The sequence below is a fragment of the Panthera onca genome, chromosome D2, assembly GCF_046562875.1.
Source record: "Panthera onca isolate mPanOnc1 chromosome D2, mPanOnc1 haplotype 2, whole genome shotgun sequence".
Lineage (NCBI taxonomy): Eukaryota > Metazoa > Chordata > Mammalia > Carnivora > Felidae > Panthera > Panthera onca.
The window spans coordinates 1,466,394-1,482,087 of record NC_138349.1 but is presented as its reverse complement, the minus strand read 5'-3'; the positions used below and the strand labels follow the sequence as shown (position 1 = coordinate 1,482,087).

The following is a 15,694-nucleotide window of genomic DNA, read 5'->3' as shown; positions in this document are numbered from 1 at the left end:
ACAGAAGGCAGCGCCCTATTTTCAGGAATACGGTACCGTTGTGTGGCTTCTGTTGTTTTTAAACCTTAATTCAATGTAGCCAACTAACCAGAGAATACAGCCGAAACTACAGCTAATTATCGTGCTCTCGCTTCAAAAGAGACACCTGTAAAACGCACCGAAGCAACTGCACGTGAGAGAGCCTGACAGGTGACTGTTTTCTCAACCGCTCAGAGGCAGACTGGCTACATCTACACAGAAAGGGGGGATCGCAGCCCCGTTGCTCTGCCCGTCTTCAGAACGATCATCTTCTGTGATACGGTCACTGCCAAATTCACAATATCACTGAAAGAAGCTATGATTTCGGATCCATAAAACTCACAAATGAATAATCACTCCGTCTGCCACAGAAAAGACGCCCACGATGAAGGAACGGTGGGCCACGTTGTACTGAAACACCAAGTTTCCCTAAGATTGTATCCCGGAGGCTCAAAGAACCCTGGGACGAACAACGCGGTAAGCAATGTGAACTCTGTGCAGGGCTGCCGTTAAAGGTGGACACGGAGTTCCCGGGGCTCGCGCTGTGCCTGAGGACTGCGATCAGCAGTCCCGCCGGTAGGCGGGCGGGGAATAAGTGCGCAGGTGCGGTGCGCCCAGGTGCAGCTCCCAGGTGCTCCGCCCACCGGCCGCGGAGCGCGCCCTCCATTGGCTGCTCCGCCCGAGGACCGAACTCCCATTGGCCAAGGTGGACCCGACTCGCGCCGGGGGCGACGGCAGCTTGGAGCCCTTCGCGTGACCCGGCGAGAGAGGAGTGAGGCTAGCGGCGGCCTAGCGGCTGGTCTTCAGGGACGCGCCGGCCCCGGCACCCGCCCGACCGCCCTGGAGCGCCCCGCTCCGATTCAGGGCGGGGCCCAGCCCAGGGGGCGTGGTGGGACCGGAGGCGGCTCGCGCAAGCGCAGTAGGCGCGCCCCACAGCCCCCGGCAGCCCTCGCGGCCGCACGCCCCGCCCCGCCCCTCCCCAGCGGGGGAGCCTCCCGGCGGCCCCGCCCCCACCCGGGCCCGCGGAGGAGGCGGTGGAGGATGACGTCATCCAGCGGGGCGACGGGCATTGGGCGCCATTTTGAAAAGGGAAAAAAAAAAAAAAATCCCTCCCCGGCGGCCGCGGCGGCGGCGGCGGCGGCGGCGGCCGGGCTGAGGTGCTCGGGAGGCAGCGGCGCGGCGGCCGCCTCCTTCGTGCGCCGCCGCCTCGGCGCCCGCCCGCCCGCCCGCCGGCAGGCCGGCCATGGCAGGTGAGGGGCGCGCGCGGGGCGGGGCGGGTCGGGCGCGGGGCTCCGGGCGGGGGTCCTGGGCGGGGGCGCGGGGCGGGAGCGGGCCCCTGACGCGCCCGGTGTGTCCGCAGGAGCCGGAGGCGGCGGCTGCCCCGCGGGCGGCAATGACTTGCAGTGGTGCTTCTCGCAGGTCAAGGGGGCCATCGACGAGGACGTGGCGGAAGGTAAGGCCGCGCACCTGGCGCGGGGGCGGGCGCGGCTCCTTGGGGGCAGCCGCGTCCCCCGCCCCGGGGACCCCGTTCTGGCGGCCGCGCCGGGCCGGGGGCGCCGAGGGCACCGCTCGGAGCGCGGAGGTCCGGCCCCCGGACAGGGAGGCGGCCCCGAGGGGTTATGTAAGGAAGCCAAGGTCACAGAGCCTCGCGAGGACTCGGGTCTCCGGGGTGGCGTGTGGGTGCCTCCCGGCGCCGGGGGCTGCGGAGGTGCCTGCGGGAGCCGGGCACGCGGGGCGCGGCGTCGGGGGCCCGCGGGGTCGCGGCAGCGGCTGGGACGCGGCGCTGGGAGGGTCGGGAGGCCGCCGCTCGGGAGCCACCTGCGCGGGCACCACCCGGGCGAGCCGTGGTGCCTCGTTTTCTTCGTCTTGAAAACCGGTCGGCTGGGCTGCCTGATCCTTACGGTCGTTCTGTAAGGTTCTAGCGTCGTGGGCTCGTCGCCGGTTCCTTTGCTCCAGCGGTGTCCTAAAGTCCCCTGCGTTCTGCGTGGTGGTTTCCTGCATCGAAGCCTGAGATGAGCCGGGGGGCACAGCGCGCGGGTGGCGGGTGGCGGGCGGTGGGCCGCGAGCGCTGCACGGCTCCCGCCCCCGCCCCCCACCACGCCGCCCGGCCTCTTCCAGTAGGGACAGCCGTTCTTTCCCGGACGTGATGTGTGGGGACTCGGAAACTGGACATCCCAGGTTTACAGGCTTCGTTTTAGGGGACGTCGTGAACCTTTCGTCTGGTGGCAAGGCCTTGTCTTTGCCTGAAATGCACCCCCCTTGCCCCAAGCCCCCGGTCGCGCGTGTGCTCACCTGTCCCGATCATGGGCCCCTCCCACGACCCTCTGCTCCTTCTCCCCTCCCTGGTGGTGTGACACCGGGAGATTTGCGGCCCGAGACTAACAGAGTCCAGACTGTTAGGTAAAAGTGCCCTCGAAGAAATTGGTGAAGATGCGTACGATTTGAGGATGGAAAGTTGGTGCTTTTCTGGAACTTAACTCACCGATTGTGCGTTTTATATTCATTTAAGATATATTTTTATTTTACTTGGGCCAAGTGGGTGACAGTTAAAATTTTTAGCAGGAGCAAAGCAAAACGTGTTTGTTTTGGGGGGGAGCCTAATGCCTGTTTTAATTTCTGATTTTCCTTTTCTGAAAAAGTTGTGACAAACGGAATGAGTTTGTCAAATTCCGACTGAAACGGTGTCTTTTAAGTGTGACGTTACACTTTGAGAATGGTGCCCTTAAAAAAACTTCGCAGAGATAATTTTGCTGGTTGAACGGAATCGGGACTTTTTTGCAGTTTTAAATCCCTACTTTAAAATTTTGAACGTACCTGGAAGTTTTGCGTGGCAAGTTATCTTTTTTTGGTGAGATTTCTTTGCGGTAATCACTCGGGAATTTTTTGGTCCGCGTAGGTGTTGGGAGCTTTTTCCTGTGACCCACACGAGCTTTGGCCGGGTAATCGGTCCGCGCGAACACTCTTAGAAGTCTCCTTTCTGTCGCAGAGTGGGGACAGTGTCTGTCGAACTGTATTCCTTGCGCACAGTCCGTGGTGTAGGAAACGGCATCGCTTCCAACTAGTGGTTGTGCAGCGAGAAGAACCGAGCTTGTCGTGTCCAGACTCAACCAGCACGAAGAAGGTGCCGAGAGGAGGTCACTGAGGACCGGTAATTTGCAGGAGGCCGTCGTGCGCCTTGGGAGGAGGCTTGGGTTCGAGAACTCCAGGGCGGTAACCTTTATGCGTTGAGATTTGTGGCTCGTGCCGTTTGTCCTGGTCCGGGCTCTACCTGGCAGCGCCTCTGTGACCCTGCACTTGTGCGTCTTTGATTTAGGTGGATGGAGGCCGGGGCCTCGCCTCACTTGCGTGAGAAGGTTCGGGGCTAAACACTTGAGTGAGTACGGGGGAGAGAGGCTTTCGCCTTCCATTTCGCTTTTTTTTTTTTTTTTTTTTTACATTTTATTTATTTTTGAGACAGAGAGAGACAGAGCATGAACAGGGCAGGGGCAGAGAGACAGGGAGACACAGAATCGGAAGCAGGCTCCAGGCCCCGAGCCATCAGCCCAGAGCCCGACGCGGGGCTCAAACTCACGGACCGTGAGATCATGACCTGAGCCGAAGTCGGACGCTTTAACCGACTGAGCCACCCAGGCTTTTTTTAAAGATTATCTTTAGGTAGTCTTCACACCCGCTGAGGGGCTTGAACTCCAAACCGCGAGATCAGGAGTAGCCTGCTGCGCCGAGTAAGCCAGCCGGGCGCCCGTCTTGGTTTTTCAAACTAGTCGTGCGCGGGACTCGAGTCACCGCCCCTGAAGAAAGTATCGTACTGTGTAAAATGCAGTGGCTTTTTCTTTTCAAAGCATGGGGTTCTGCTCGCGCGCCGGCCGGGCCAGTGTGGCGCCTTCAGGGATTTCTCAGCTCCCGGGAGCAGGAGTAGAGCTGGGCTCGAAAGGAAATTGGCAGTTCTCCTGCTGGTGACAGGATGCGGGAGTGACAGTCACTGCTCCTTCCCCTGCAGCAAGCTGACGTCTTGCAGGGAAGCCGTCACCCCCTGCGGTGGAATTGGCGAACTTTAGGCCCAGATGAGTGGGGGGGGGGGGGGGTCAAAGAACTAAAACCCAGGGGGAGTTGCCAGAGGAAGGGAGAAGAGACGGGATCGTGAGCTTGCGCCTGCAGAGCTTGATGCTCTAGGCAGTGACTGCTGTGCGGAAGCTGTTGGATATTTGTCACGTTTCCGCGTGTGGTGTTTGGTCACCACCGCCCAGTGCCCGGGCCCTACAGCCCCTCTTGCACGACCTCACTGGACGGATGCCTTTGGCAGATGTCACGCGACATCACAGTCGTTGGCCGGCCCGTCCCCTCAAGCTCGAAGGCCAGCCGGCCCCACACACGCCCCTCGTGGAGGACCCGGTCTGCGGTGACGACAGCTATCAGACATCGAACGCCGCTCACGTTCCTGAGACTGCGCCGAGCTCCCTGGGTCCGCGAGTCCAGTCTCCACACCGCCCTTGTTCTTCCCGGTTTCGGACGCAGAAGCCAAGGCACGGGGAGGAGGGGGGCACCGACCTTGGTCAGCAGCCACTGTGACCGCAGCCAGGGTTTGAAGCCAGGCCGACTGGGCTGCTTCGGTGACCATTAGTGGCGGTGCCGATGGCAGTCCTCGCGTGGGGTGTGGCTGCCAGCCTCGGGATTGCTCCTCCTAGAGCTCGGGGGAGAGCTCTCTGGCAGGAATTGTAGGGAATTGCTTCTGAAAGCAAATGAAAACGAGATGCCTTTAAAGGAAGCGCCTGTCAACATGTCGGAAGCTTAGTAACCTGGGTTAAAAAACGGCCATTGAAGAATAGATGTCACAGAGATGACACGCTGGTCAGTGACTGAAGCATCTGCGCACCCAGCCAACGATGTGGTCATTTTGCCTGCCAGGTCACCTCGACGGGATTGGAGCTGTCTTCTTGCAGGGAAGGTTTGGGTCTTGCTGCCTTTGCCTGTTGCTTTTCTAGACAGACGGGGGGAGGGCTGGAGGGGGGCTTTGTGATGAACTGTTATCTGGTTTTATGTGTAGCTTTTTCATCATGGGCGATTTTACAGGTTTTCTTAACATTTATTTTTTGAGAGACAGCATGAGCAGGGGAGGGGCAGAGAGAGAGGGAGACACGGAATCCGAAGCAGGCTCCAGGCTCCAGGCTCCGAGCTGTCAGCACAGAGTCCGACGCGGGGCTCGAACTCACGGACCGCGAGATCATGACCTGAGCCGAAGTGGGGCGCTTAACTCACTGAGCCACCCAGTGCCCCTCACGTGTCTTGCCTTTTTTACTTGATGATTTTGTTTTAATCCATGATCTGGTCTGTGGTCTTGAATTGGACATTAATCTTTTTCTGAAAAAATAATATGAAAAAATACTAAAAGGTTTATCTTTAACTCAAGTCTGGGGAGTTACATAAATCTTGTGGGTATTTGGGTGGTGTGGTAGGGCCTTTCTAAAGGTGTTTATGTAGATATATTGTGAGAGAGAAAGAAACCTTTAAGTTGGGGAAGGGAAACAAAAATTAAGGGCACTAGGACATCAGTATAAGATGTTAGTGTGTTTTGTTGAATATAAGATACATCTGCTTTCAAAGATGTTAACGTGGTAAACTGCTGCCTGGAGTCAGTGAAACCCAGTATTTGTGAATGCACAACGTTTCAGTCATATTCATTATTTTTAGAGTATTGTGGGTTTTGTTTTTCCTGTGTGTAGAAAATGAGCATGAAGTACATCTATGTCATTGAGAAAGGCCTTCAGGAAAGCATCTTCTGGGGGAAAGCCATCAAACAAGAGAACGATCTAGTAACATTCTTGCTGTTTAATTTAGTAGAGAGCTTCGTGGGGAGATTCTGCTATTAGGAAATCAGATATGTGTGGTTTTCTTAAAATTAAGGCATTTAATATGTTTATGAGTACAGCTACATTGTAATGCTTCTTAAATCAGGCTGCATGTTCAGGAAGCTGCACTGATCTTAGTTATAATCAGATGTAAGTATTTAAGATTTACAGTGATATGAAATCATACGCCTCGATTTCTTTATTCCTTGATTTTAAAAGTCTTGTTTTGATGAGTTCTGGGTTTAGTTCACGTCTGCCATTTATCAGGGGTGAAGGCACTTTCTGAACCTCAGCTCCCTTATCTAGAAATTACAGGAGAAGGTTTTTGTCAAAGTCAAACGGTGTGCAGTGCTTTTGTTACCTGTAAAGTGTTGCTTGAATGTTAAGTACGACTGTTAATGAACTCTCATTTATTTTAAGGTCTTTGGGTTGGTTGTAGCTAAATTTAGACATAAAATAATAGCAGTTTCTTGTTTTTTCCTGACCTCTCCCCCATCTGTTCATTCACCCTGGATCCCTTCGGTTGGGTCTAACCTGGGTTTTTCCATTATTATTCAGTCCTCCTTTCTTGATCGTATATATATTTTTTAAGTTGATTTATTTATTCTGAGAGAGAGAGCACAGGCAGGGGAGGGGCAGAGAGAGGGGGATATAGGATCTGAAGCAGGCTCTGTGCTGACAGCAGAGAGCCTGGCGGGCTCGAAGTCACGAACCGCAAGATCATGATCTGAGACGAAGTCAGATGCTTAACCGACTGAGCCACCCAGGCATATTTCTTGTTTATATTCTGTGTCCCTTGCTGAGGTTTCTTGCCCAACTTAGGATATGCTTTCTGTTTCCTGTCTACCTTCACACCCTACCAATCCTTATCACATTCCACTTTCTTTATGAATCACAGCTCAACCACTTTTTTTTTTTGTAGAATTTATTTTTTATTTAGTGAGAGAGAACGAGCATGAGCAGGGGAGGGGCAGAGAGAGAGGGAGAGAGAGAATCCCGAGCTGGCTCTGCATGTCAGTGCAGACCCCAACAAGGGGCTCGAACTCACAAACTGCGAGAACATGACCTGAGCTGAAATCAAGAGTCAGACGCCTAAGTGACTGAGCCGTCCAGGTGCCCACCTGCTCAGCCACCCTAACACCTGGTATTCTGTCTTAGGAAGTGACCTTTCTTTTTACTTAGCATATAGTGGTGTTTGGCATTTAGCAGTGTCCTCTTGTTCTCCAGTTTTATCATGTGTTAGGCTTGTCTCTCCAACTTGTGACTCGGTATGGAAAGGCATTGGTACAAATCCCTTTTCAGCCCTCCTACTAGCTTTGTGTTAACTTGACTGGTTACTTACCTTCTTTGTGGCTTTTCATCTGTAAAACAGAGGTAGTATACTCTGTGGCCATTACAATTTGTTAGGAAGATTCCACATAAATGCGGGGAAATCTCTGGCAAACAAGCACGCAGTAACTAATAACTGTGGAAACGTTCTCGTACGAGACACTCCTGCAAAGGAGAGTAAGTTGCTCCATATTGCCCCAGGGAGCCCCTGTAAGAAGGGGAAGGGTGTTGGAGGGCTGGCTTTGGGCTGTCTTCATCTGACACTTGACCAGTGCCCTGGAGGGCTGCTTCTGCTGCTGGATATTGGAGTAGAGAAACCCACTTCCTGCCTCGAGAAGCCCTGTGTTGAGACAGACTAGCCCTCACACCATCCTGAGAGCAGAGCCGGGACGGGGATGGGGACGTGCCGGAAGTGCCCAGTGGTCCTTGGGTGGGGAGTGACGGGGAAGAAGTCGGGGGGGGGGGGGGGGAGGGGCGGGAAGGCGGTGGAGAGGAGATTGGAGAGAGCCTGGTGCATTCTGGGAAACCTGAGCGCTTGTCCAGGGGCAGAATGGGAGGGCCAAAGAGTGCTGGATAGCAGCCTCGAGCACCATGCTGAGAACTTGGAAGTGTATTTTGAAGTGATCATGATCACAAGCCTTTAAGACTGTAAGCTGAACAGTGACATCAGCTTTACCTTTTTCAGGAAGGTCACTCTGGCCTTGGGAGAATGGTTGGTGATGGGGTAAGAACGGAGGCCAGTAGGAAGTTGCTGCGATAGTGAAGGCTGGAAACGCGGGCTTACTCTAAATCAGAGGTCTGCAAATTTGTTTTCTGTAAAGGGCCAAAAAGTAAATATTTCGGACTTTGCAGGCCCGTCTGCTCCTGCTGCAACCACCGAGCCCAGTCTGTCTGCCTGTGTAGCTGGAAAGTAACTGCAGACCCCACAGAACAAAGGCGTGAGGCCGTGGGCCAACATCTCTGTTAAAACAGCGGAGGCTGGACTCCATGTGAACCTCAGGTTGTAGTTTGTCAGCCTCTGTGCTAACATCAGTGGTCCTCAGTCTTTGGTCCCAGGGAGACCAGAGAGCTTTTCTTTGTGTGGGTTTATGTGTCAGTACTTACCAAATTTGAATTAAAACAGAAGAACTTAAAATACTTATTTCACTTTAAAATAATAATGATCTGTTGCATGTGAGCATAACATTTTTAATGAAAAACAACTTTCTTAAAAGAAACAAGATTTAGTGAGAAGAGTGGCATTGTTTTACACTTTGTAAACCCTCTAAGTATAGGGGTTAAAACAGGACTGCTGGATTTTCAGATTCTCTGCTTCTGTGTTCAATCTGTTGAAATTGTCTTATGGAAATACATGAAGAAAATTTGGCCTCACACTTGTAATTAGAAAAGGAAAGAATGACTTAATAGCCTTTCCGTGTAATTCTGGATATTCTCTAATACTATGGCAAAACTGGACACGTGATGATTTCTTCAAGTTCAGTTGTGCTTTGGAACCTGAAACCGTATCATTGAACTTGTATTTCCTATTACATTAAGATCCCTTACTTCTACCTTGTACTTTGAATGGCTCTCTCACTCCGTGTGTGATTTGGTAACATCATGTCTTGGTCGTTTGGACCAGTTATACCAAATACTGGTACACTGGCTTATTCAGACCTTCAAAATGTCAATACATTTCATTATAAAAGATCAAGGAAAATCACATTTGTTAATGTCACAACTGATCTCCTTAGAAAAGTCTTGAAGTGGGAAGCTGTCAAAGTAAGAGTAATAAGTATGTTTTCCAAAATTCAAATTCCCTCTTGAAAATGTGAATATTCACATTGGCAGCAAATGCTGTCGGTTCTCTGTGAAATGAGAGGCTCCCTTTGTTCATTTTCAGGAGACTTTTCTGAAAAACCATAGTTGGTGAGTTGTTCTTTCAGATAAACATGGCGTTCCGTCAAATAAGTGCCTAGTTCGGCCTGCAACACAGTCAACCATGCATGTGCTTCTCGAGACGGCCACTGTGCTTGGAGATGCAGCAGATGTGGTTTTTGCGCAGTGCCCACTTCACCACAGAGAATAGCGAAAGGACTCCTACCAGAGGGTTGGGGTTAGGTAAAATTAGTTTGATCAAGGTTGTTCCCAAGTGGGACTAGCTTGCTGGCTCTCACGTGCGTGTGTGAGCCGAGCGGCTCGCTCCGCACAGCGTGGCACCGCAGCCGTGATGCGCATGGAGGCCCCGACGGTTTTAGTCACCGTGGCTTTGGTTCATCCACGCGGATGTCGGCACGCTGTTACGAAAACAGTTCTGTGCTCGGGGACCCCTGGGATCCACAGACACGCCTCGAGAACTGCTGCTTTAAAGTGAGGTGTTAGCAGCACGAACGGCGGGGCAGGTGTCGAGAACTGCCCTTGCTCATCTTCCCTGGATTTTATTGTTTTTGTCTCAGAATGCAAAAGCGGAACATTCATTTTTTAAAGAAAATCAAATGATATGGATGTGTGAAGAGTAAAAGTGAAGTTTCCTCCTACTCTGCGCCGCTGTCCAGGAATCCTCCCCAGAGGTAACTACCCTTAACAGTGTGTGTGTTTTTAGACCATTTCCGATGCCTTTATCTATTATTTTCTACTTTAAAATTTAGTTTACGTATAGGCAGTTTTTCGTTTTGTTTTGTACAAAATGCGGATCCTGTCATAAATATTGTTTTGCAGTTTTTTGGCTGTCACTAGTGTGCAATTTAAGGTCTTACGCTGACCCAGCTCGTGCTGAGCCATGTATGTGCTTCAGCTCATTTGACCCTTGCAGCAGCCCCTTGAGATCTAAGTGCTACTGTTGCCTTCGTTTTATAAATGAGAAAATTGACTCTCGGGGAAGTTGGTTCGCTTTGCCCCAGGTCCCAGAGCTGGTGGGTGCTAGAGTCAGGATTCAGAGCCCATACTCAGTATTTTTAACCAAGCTGCCTCGTTGTATAGCTCTGATTGGTCCCTTCTGATGACTGCACCCCATTTCGTCACACAGATTCTCTTGTTTATCGAACTAGTCTTATTGGTGGTTTCCGTGTTCGCTCTTTAGTACTAAAGATTCGGCAGCACATTGTCTGGGCCCCCACCTGCCTGGGCGAGCATTTCCGTGGCTGGATTCCTAGGAACGGACACACTGGGGAAGGCTCCTTGTTTACGTTTTGAGGCTGCCAAAGTACTCTCCGAAAGATGCCGTCTTATACCTCCCCCCAAACTTCTCCTTCCTCCTTTCATGCTGAGAACATCAGTCTTTTTAATGTCAGCTATTTTTTAAAAGTGTTTTAGAGAGTGTGTGGATGCATATGTGAGCGGGAGAGAGGGAGACAGAGAAAGAGAAGCTCAGGCAGGCTCCGTGCCCGGTGCGAGCCCGAAGCTCGACTCAACCCCATAACCATGACATCGTGACCTGAGCCAAAATCAAGAGTCAGATACTGAACCAAATGAGCCACCCAGGCGTCCCTAATGTTAGCTATTTTAATGGCAAATCTAATTTGCATCTCCTTACCAGTTATGCAATTAAGATTTTTTTTTTAATGTTTTATTTTTGAGAGCATGAGGTGGGGGGGGGGGGGGGGCAGAAGATCCAGAGAGGGCTCTGAGCTGACAATAGCGAGACTAGAACTTACGAACTGTGAGATGACCTGAGCCAAAGCCACCCAGGCAGTTGAGATTTAGGTTGGGATTAGGGTTAGGGTTGCAATTGAGATTTTTTTTACTGATGATTTCTGTTTCTCCTGTGAGTCATTAGATCACATCATTCATCCATGTTTCTACTGAGGTCTTTGAAAATCAATTTTTTTTAAGTTTTTTTTTTTTTAATGTTTATTTTTGAGAGAGACAGAGCATGAGCCGGGCAGAGAGGGAGGGAGACACAGAATCAGAAGCAGGTTCCAGGCTCTGAGCTGTCAGCACACAGCCCGACCCGGGGCTCGAACTCATGGACTGTGAGATCATAACCTGAGCCGAAGTCAGACGCCCAACTGACTGAGCCACCCAGGCTGCATGAAAATCAATTTTTAAAAGCTCTTTATACACTATGAATATTAATCTCTAAATATTTATTGTAAACATTGATTTTTTTAATGTTTAAAATTTTGTTTATCCATTTTGAGAGAGAAAGTGCAAGCAGGGGAGGAGCAGAGAGAGAGGGGGAGAGAGAATCTCAAGCAGGCTCCACGCTGTCAGTGCAGAGCCAGACACAGGGCTCATACCCATGAACTGCGAGATGATCTGAGCTGAAACTAAGAGCTGGATGCTTAACCAGTCAGGCCACCCAGATGCCCCAAACCTTGAATTTTAATTCTTCTGTCCCCCCAGTTCGTATACGTTCTACCTCGAGTTCATTTAAGGATGCTGAACATGTGTCTTTTACAAGGGGGATTTTTTTTTTGCTGTTGGAAATTAAGGAAAGTCAGATCCGTGTGTGGGTCAGTCTTGGTTTAGGAGAGGAATGGTAAGTGGGACAGGAAGAGTGGCTCATAAATTGAACTTGAATAGAAGCTGGAGTCCAGAGCCCAGAGGCAGGAACAACCTTGAAAACAGAAATCCCGGTAAGGTTTTTGGACTTGCTCAGAGCGTGGGACAGAGTTCAGTCTATTTCATCTATACCTTCGTCGATCAGAAAACCACAACTAGGGGCGCCCGGGTGGCTCAGTCCGTTAAGCATCCAGCTCCTGATTTCTGCTTCAGTCATAACCTCACGGTTCGCGGGATCAGGCCCAGTGTCCGGCTCTTGCTGGGTGTGGAGGTGCCTGAGATTCTTTTTCTCTCTGCCCCTCCCCTGTGCTCTCTCAAAATAAACATTTGAAAAATAAATAAAAGCAGTAAGGAAAAGAATTAAAGTAGTGATGAGGTTTTACTTTTGCTTTACATTTCTAGAAAGATTATCCCCACACTCATACTTTGGAGGGCAGTGTGGCACGTACATCTGTTAAACTCAAAGCTGGGTTGCGACCCCCATGATTCTACTTGTGGGAGTCCCACAGGAGCGTGCCAGCACTGCGGGACCAGCTGTTTATAGAATTGTGCATGGCAGCGGTCAAACATCCGGAAAAACTGAAATGCCCCAAAGTAGTGAAGGGATTAAAAGCATTCTGGTACACCCATATTGTGGATTAAAGGGGTCTGTGCCCGTTGGAAAGCGGTCTGTGACCCAGGAGATTAAAAACAGCCACCGGCAGAACAGCGCTGCCCTATAAAAATGGAGTGTGGTTGTAAATAACCTGGGTGTGGACCTTGCCACCCCACCGTTCAGAGTGGGTGCCTGCGGAGAGTGAGGGTTTGGATCGGCACTGAAGAAGGATGTCTGCTTTTATGCTGGACGCTTCTGTACGCTTGTGTTTCGCACCAAGGAAGGATGCCTTGTGTTTTGTAACGATAGAACAGGAAAAGACTAGCTTTCTACGCACTGAACACAGGAGAGTTTCCCTTGCTGCTGCTTGTGATTGGGGCTGCCTCTGGCTGTTTGCAAACTCCCTAAACATTGTTGCTAGCTTTTCATTTTCTCCCAGTATCTCCAAGGACAAGACATAGCCATAAAAGTATACCCGTTAAAAAGCAGGAGTTTCCTTAATTAGATTTAAAACAAAGCAAAATGATAACTCAGCGAATAATCATTGAAAGGGGGGGCTTCAGTGCCTTATGTGCATCAGTGCATTTATAATCATACCTAACTTCATAAATTGTCAGGGGCTACATCCGGCTTTGTTTCTGTGGGGTAACTATGTACCTGCACGTTTTAAAGAAGTGTCATGATGTCATGATTTTTTTGGTACACCTTTCGTACAGGAGAAATATTTTAATTCTTCAGACTAAACTGTTTGCCACCTCACATTTTGATAAGCTCTAAGTGGCTTTTAAACAAGATAATAATCTAGCTGTATGTTATTAACATGATACATTAATAATACTCTTGTTTTCAATACTTGATCTTATTCCAGATTTTTTTAAGAAGTAAAAGTTACAGTTCAAGTTGAAGTTCTTTTTTGTAACTCTCAGTTCCATTTCTTTTTTTTTTTCTTTTTTTTTTTAATGTTTATTTATTTTTGACAGAGAGAGGGAGACTGAGCATGAGTGGGGGAGGAGCCGTGAGAGAGAGGGAGGCACAGAATCCGACGCAGGCTCCAGGCTCTGAGCTGTGAGCGCAGAACCCGACACGGGGCTCAAACTCACGAACCGCGAGATCGTGATCTGAGCCAAAGTCGGATGCTCAGCCAACTGAGCCACCCAGGCGCCCCTCTCAGTTCCATTTCTAACCCCTCCTCTCTGCTGCCTGGTGAACCAGGGAGACCCCAGCCCAGCCTGTCCCAGAGGAGTTGCCAAAGGTTCTCGGTCTTGTCCCGGAAGGAAAGAATTCAAGGACAGACTGCGCAGACGACATCAGTGGGAAAATCGATGATGAAAAGGCGTGCACCGTCCCCGTGACAGGCAGCAGCTCCAGGGAGAGACGGGGGGCTCTGTGCCTTGGGGCTTGGGCTTCTAACTTTTATGCGCAGTTGTTAACCAGGGGGAGAAATATTCATCACTGGGGACTGTGGTTCCTTGGAAACAGGTTCATGCCTTTTCCTCCTTGTTTGGTCAGGGGTCCAGTCATGGCACCCACCGTCTTGGGCCTGTCTGATTTGGTCCAGCTTCTTGTGGAACCTTCCAGGACAGCCCTCCCACCTTCCCGTTGCTGGGCTCCAGGTACCCTGTTAGAACCTAACTAACTGCCTAGTCTCCTGCCCTCACCAGCGGCAGCTTCTGCCACGACACGACATATAGACTGTCCCTGCTCACCTTCTTCAACTTCTCTTCAGGCAGATGAATGTGTCCGCTTTGCCCCAGCTGCTGCTGCTGTCTCTCTGCCTCTCACACCTTAATGATCTCAGGGAGTGTTTAGAAGTCACATCTCTTGGTTTTGACTTTACGGTACCAAAGGTCTGTCCCTTGCTGAAGTCATCGGAAAAGTCAGATAGTCTTGATAGGAGTCGTAGTTACCAGAAACGTTCTTACTCTGCTTTGCCAGAGCCCCGGTTAAGTTCAGGAATGTAATCAATTTCAATAGGCAATTCAAGAGAACGAGAACATTCCCTTTCCCATCCTGTTCACTTCATGCTCACTGAGGAACCGCGGAGCTTGGTAGGATTGTATGCACTTTAAAGTGGAGTTGGGGGAAGGTGTGTGCGTAGGTAAAATAGCAGTCCTATAAACTCTATAAACTGTTGCTTTAGGAATCCACCCACAGTTACCTTTGGGTTGCTGGCCGGAGGGCCGGCGGGAGAGGGTTCACACCACCGCCTCGAGAACTGGCTCTGAGTCGGGGTGGGGGGGGGGGGATCTTTTCATTTCATTTGATCCTACAGAAAAATACAGAACATTTGGGCTAATGTGGATTTGGGCTTTTTTGGTTTTGAGGTCTAGGCATTTTTTTTTTTTAATTGAAATCTGTATTAGATTCCTGTGTTCTGTCCTGTTGATGTTTCTTTAATCCCATCACCTGTTTGACCCGTCCCTCCCTGCACCACCTCCCCTCTGGTAATCGTGAGTTCTCTATAGTTAAGAATCTGTTTCTTGGTTTGCCTCTCTCTATTTCTGGTTCTTAAACTCTGTCTGAGTGAGATTATATGATATTTGTCTTTCTGACTGACTTCACCTAGCATTATACTCTCTAGCTCTATGCAGGTTGTTGCACATGGCAAGATTTCATTTTTTTTTTATGCTGAATAATATTCCCTTGTGTACATACACCACATTATCCATTCATCTGTTGGTGGGTGCTTGGGCTGTTTCCATAATTTCGTTATTATAAATAATGCTGCAATAAACGTAGGGGTACATATATCCCTTTGAATTAGTGTGGGTTTTTTGTTTTATTTTGTTTTTGCATTTTGGGTTTAAATATCCAGTGATGTGATTGCTGGATTGTAGGGTATTTCTATGTAAAAAAAAATTTTTTTTTAAGTTTATTTATTTTGAGAGAGAGCAAGCAGGGAAGGGGCAAAGAGAGAGGGAGAAAGAGAATCCCAAGCAAGCTCCATGCTGTCAGCACAGAGCCCCACACAGGGTTCAATCCCACAAATTGTGAGATCATGACCTGGGCTGAAACCAAGAGTACGATGCTCAATGGACTGAGCCACCCAGATGCCCCCCCCCCCTTTTATAATGTTCCCCAGTTTTTAATTGGATTGTTTGTTTTTTTGGGTGTTGAGTTGTATAAGTTCTCTATTTTGGGTACAAACCCCTTATCAGATATATCGTCTGTAATTTTTTAAGTTTATTTTGAGAGACAGAGATAGCATGATAACATGCACACACGTATGATAAGGGCAGAGAGTGGGAATCCCAAGCAGGCTGTGCACAGGGCTCCTGGGTGGCTCAGACTCTTGATTTTGGCTCAGGCCATGATCTCACAGTTCATGAGATTGAGCCCAAAAACCTTTTATTTTGATGTAATCCCAGTAGGGTTTTTTTTTTTTTTTCTTTGTTTTCCCTTGCCTCAGGAGACACATCTGGATAAA

The 15,694-nt window shown here is 50.0% G+C and overlaps 1 protein-coding gene across 1 annotated transcript in view; it reads left to right on the top strand.

The window, feature by feature from the left end:
* Window positions 1–1,146: 1,146 nt before the first annotated feature.
* Window positions 1,147–15,694, top strand: part of PPP2R2D (protein phosphatase 2 regulatory subunit Bdelta) — a 49,588-nt gene continuing 35,040 nt past the window's right edge. Inside the window, exons 1-2 of the mRNA XM_078434993.1 lie at window positions 1,147–1,268; window positions 1,379–1,471. Coding sequence (XP_078291119.1) covers window positions 1,262–1,268; window positions 1,379–1,471 — 100 coding nt within the window. The 5' untranslated portion in view covers window positions 1,147–1,261. The remainder of the gene's footprint in view (window positions 1,269–1,378; window positions 1,472–15,694) is intronic.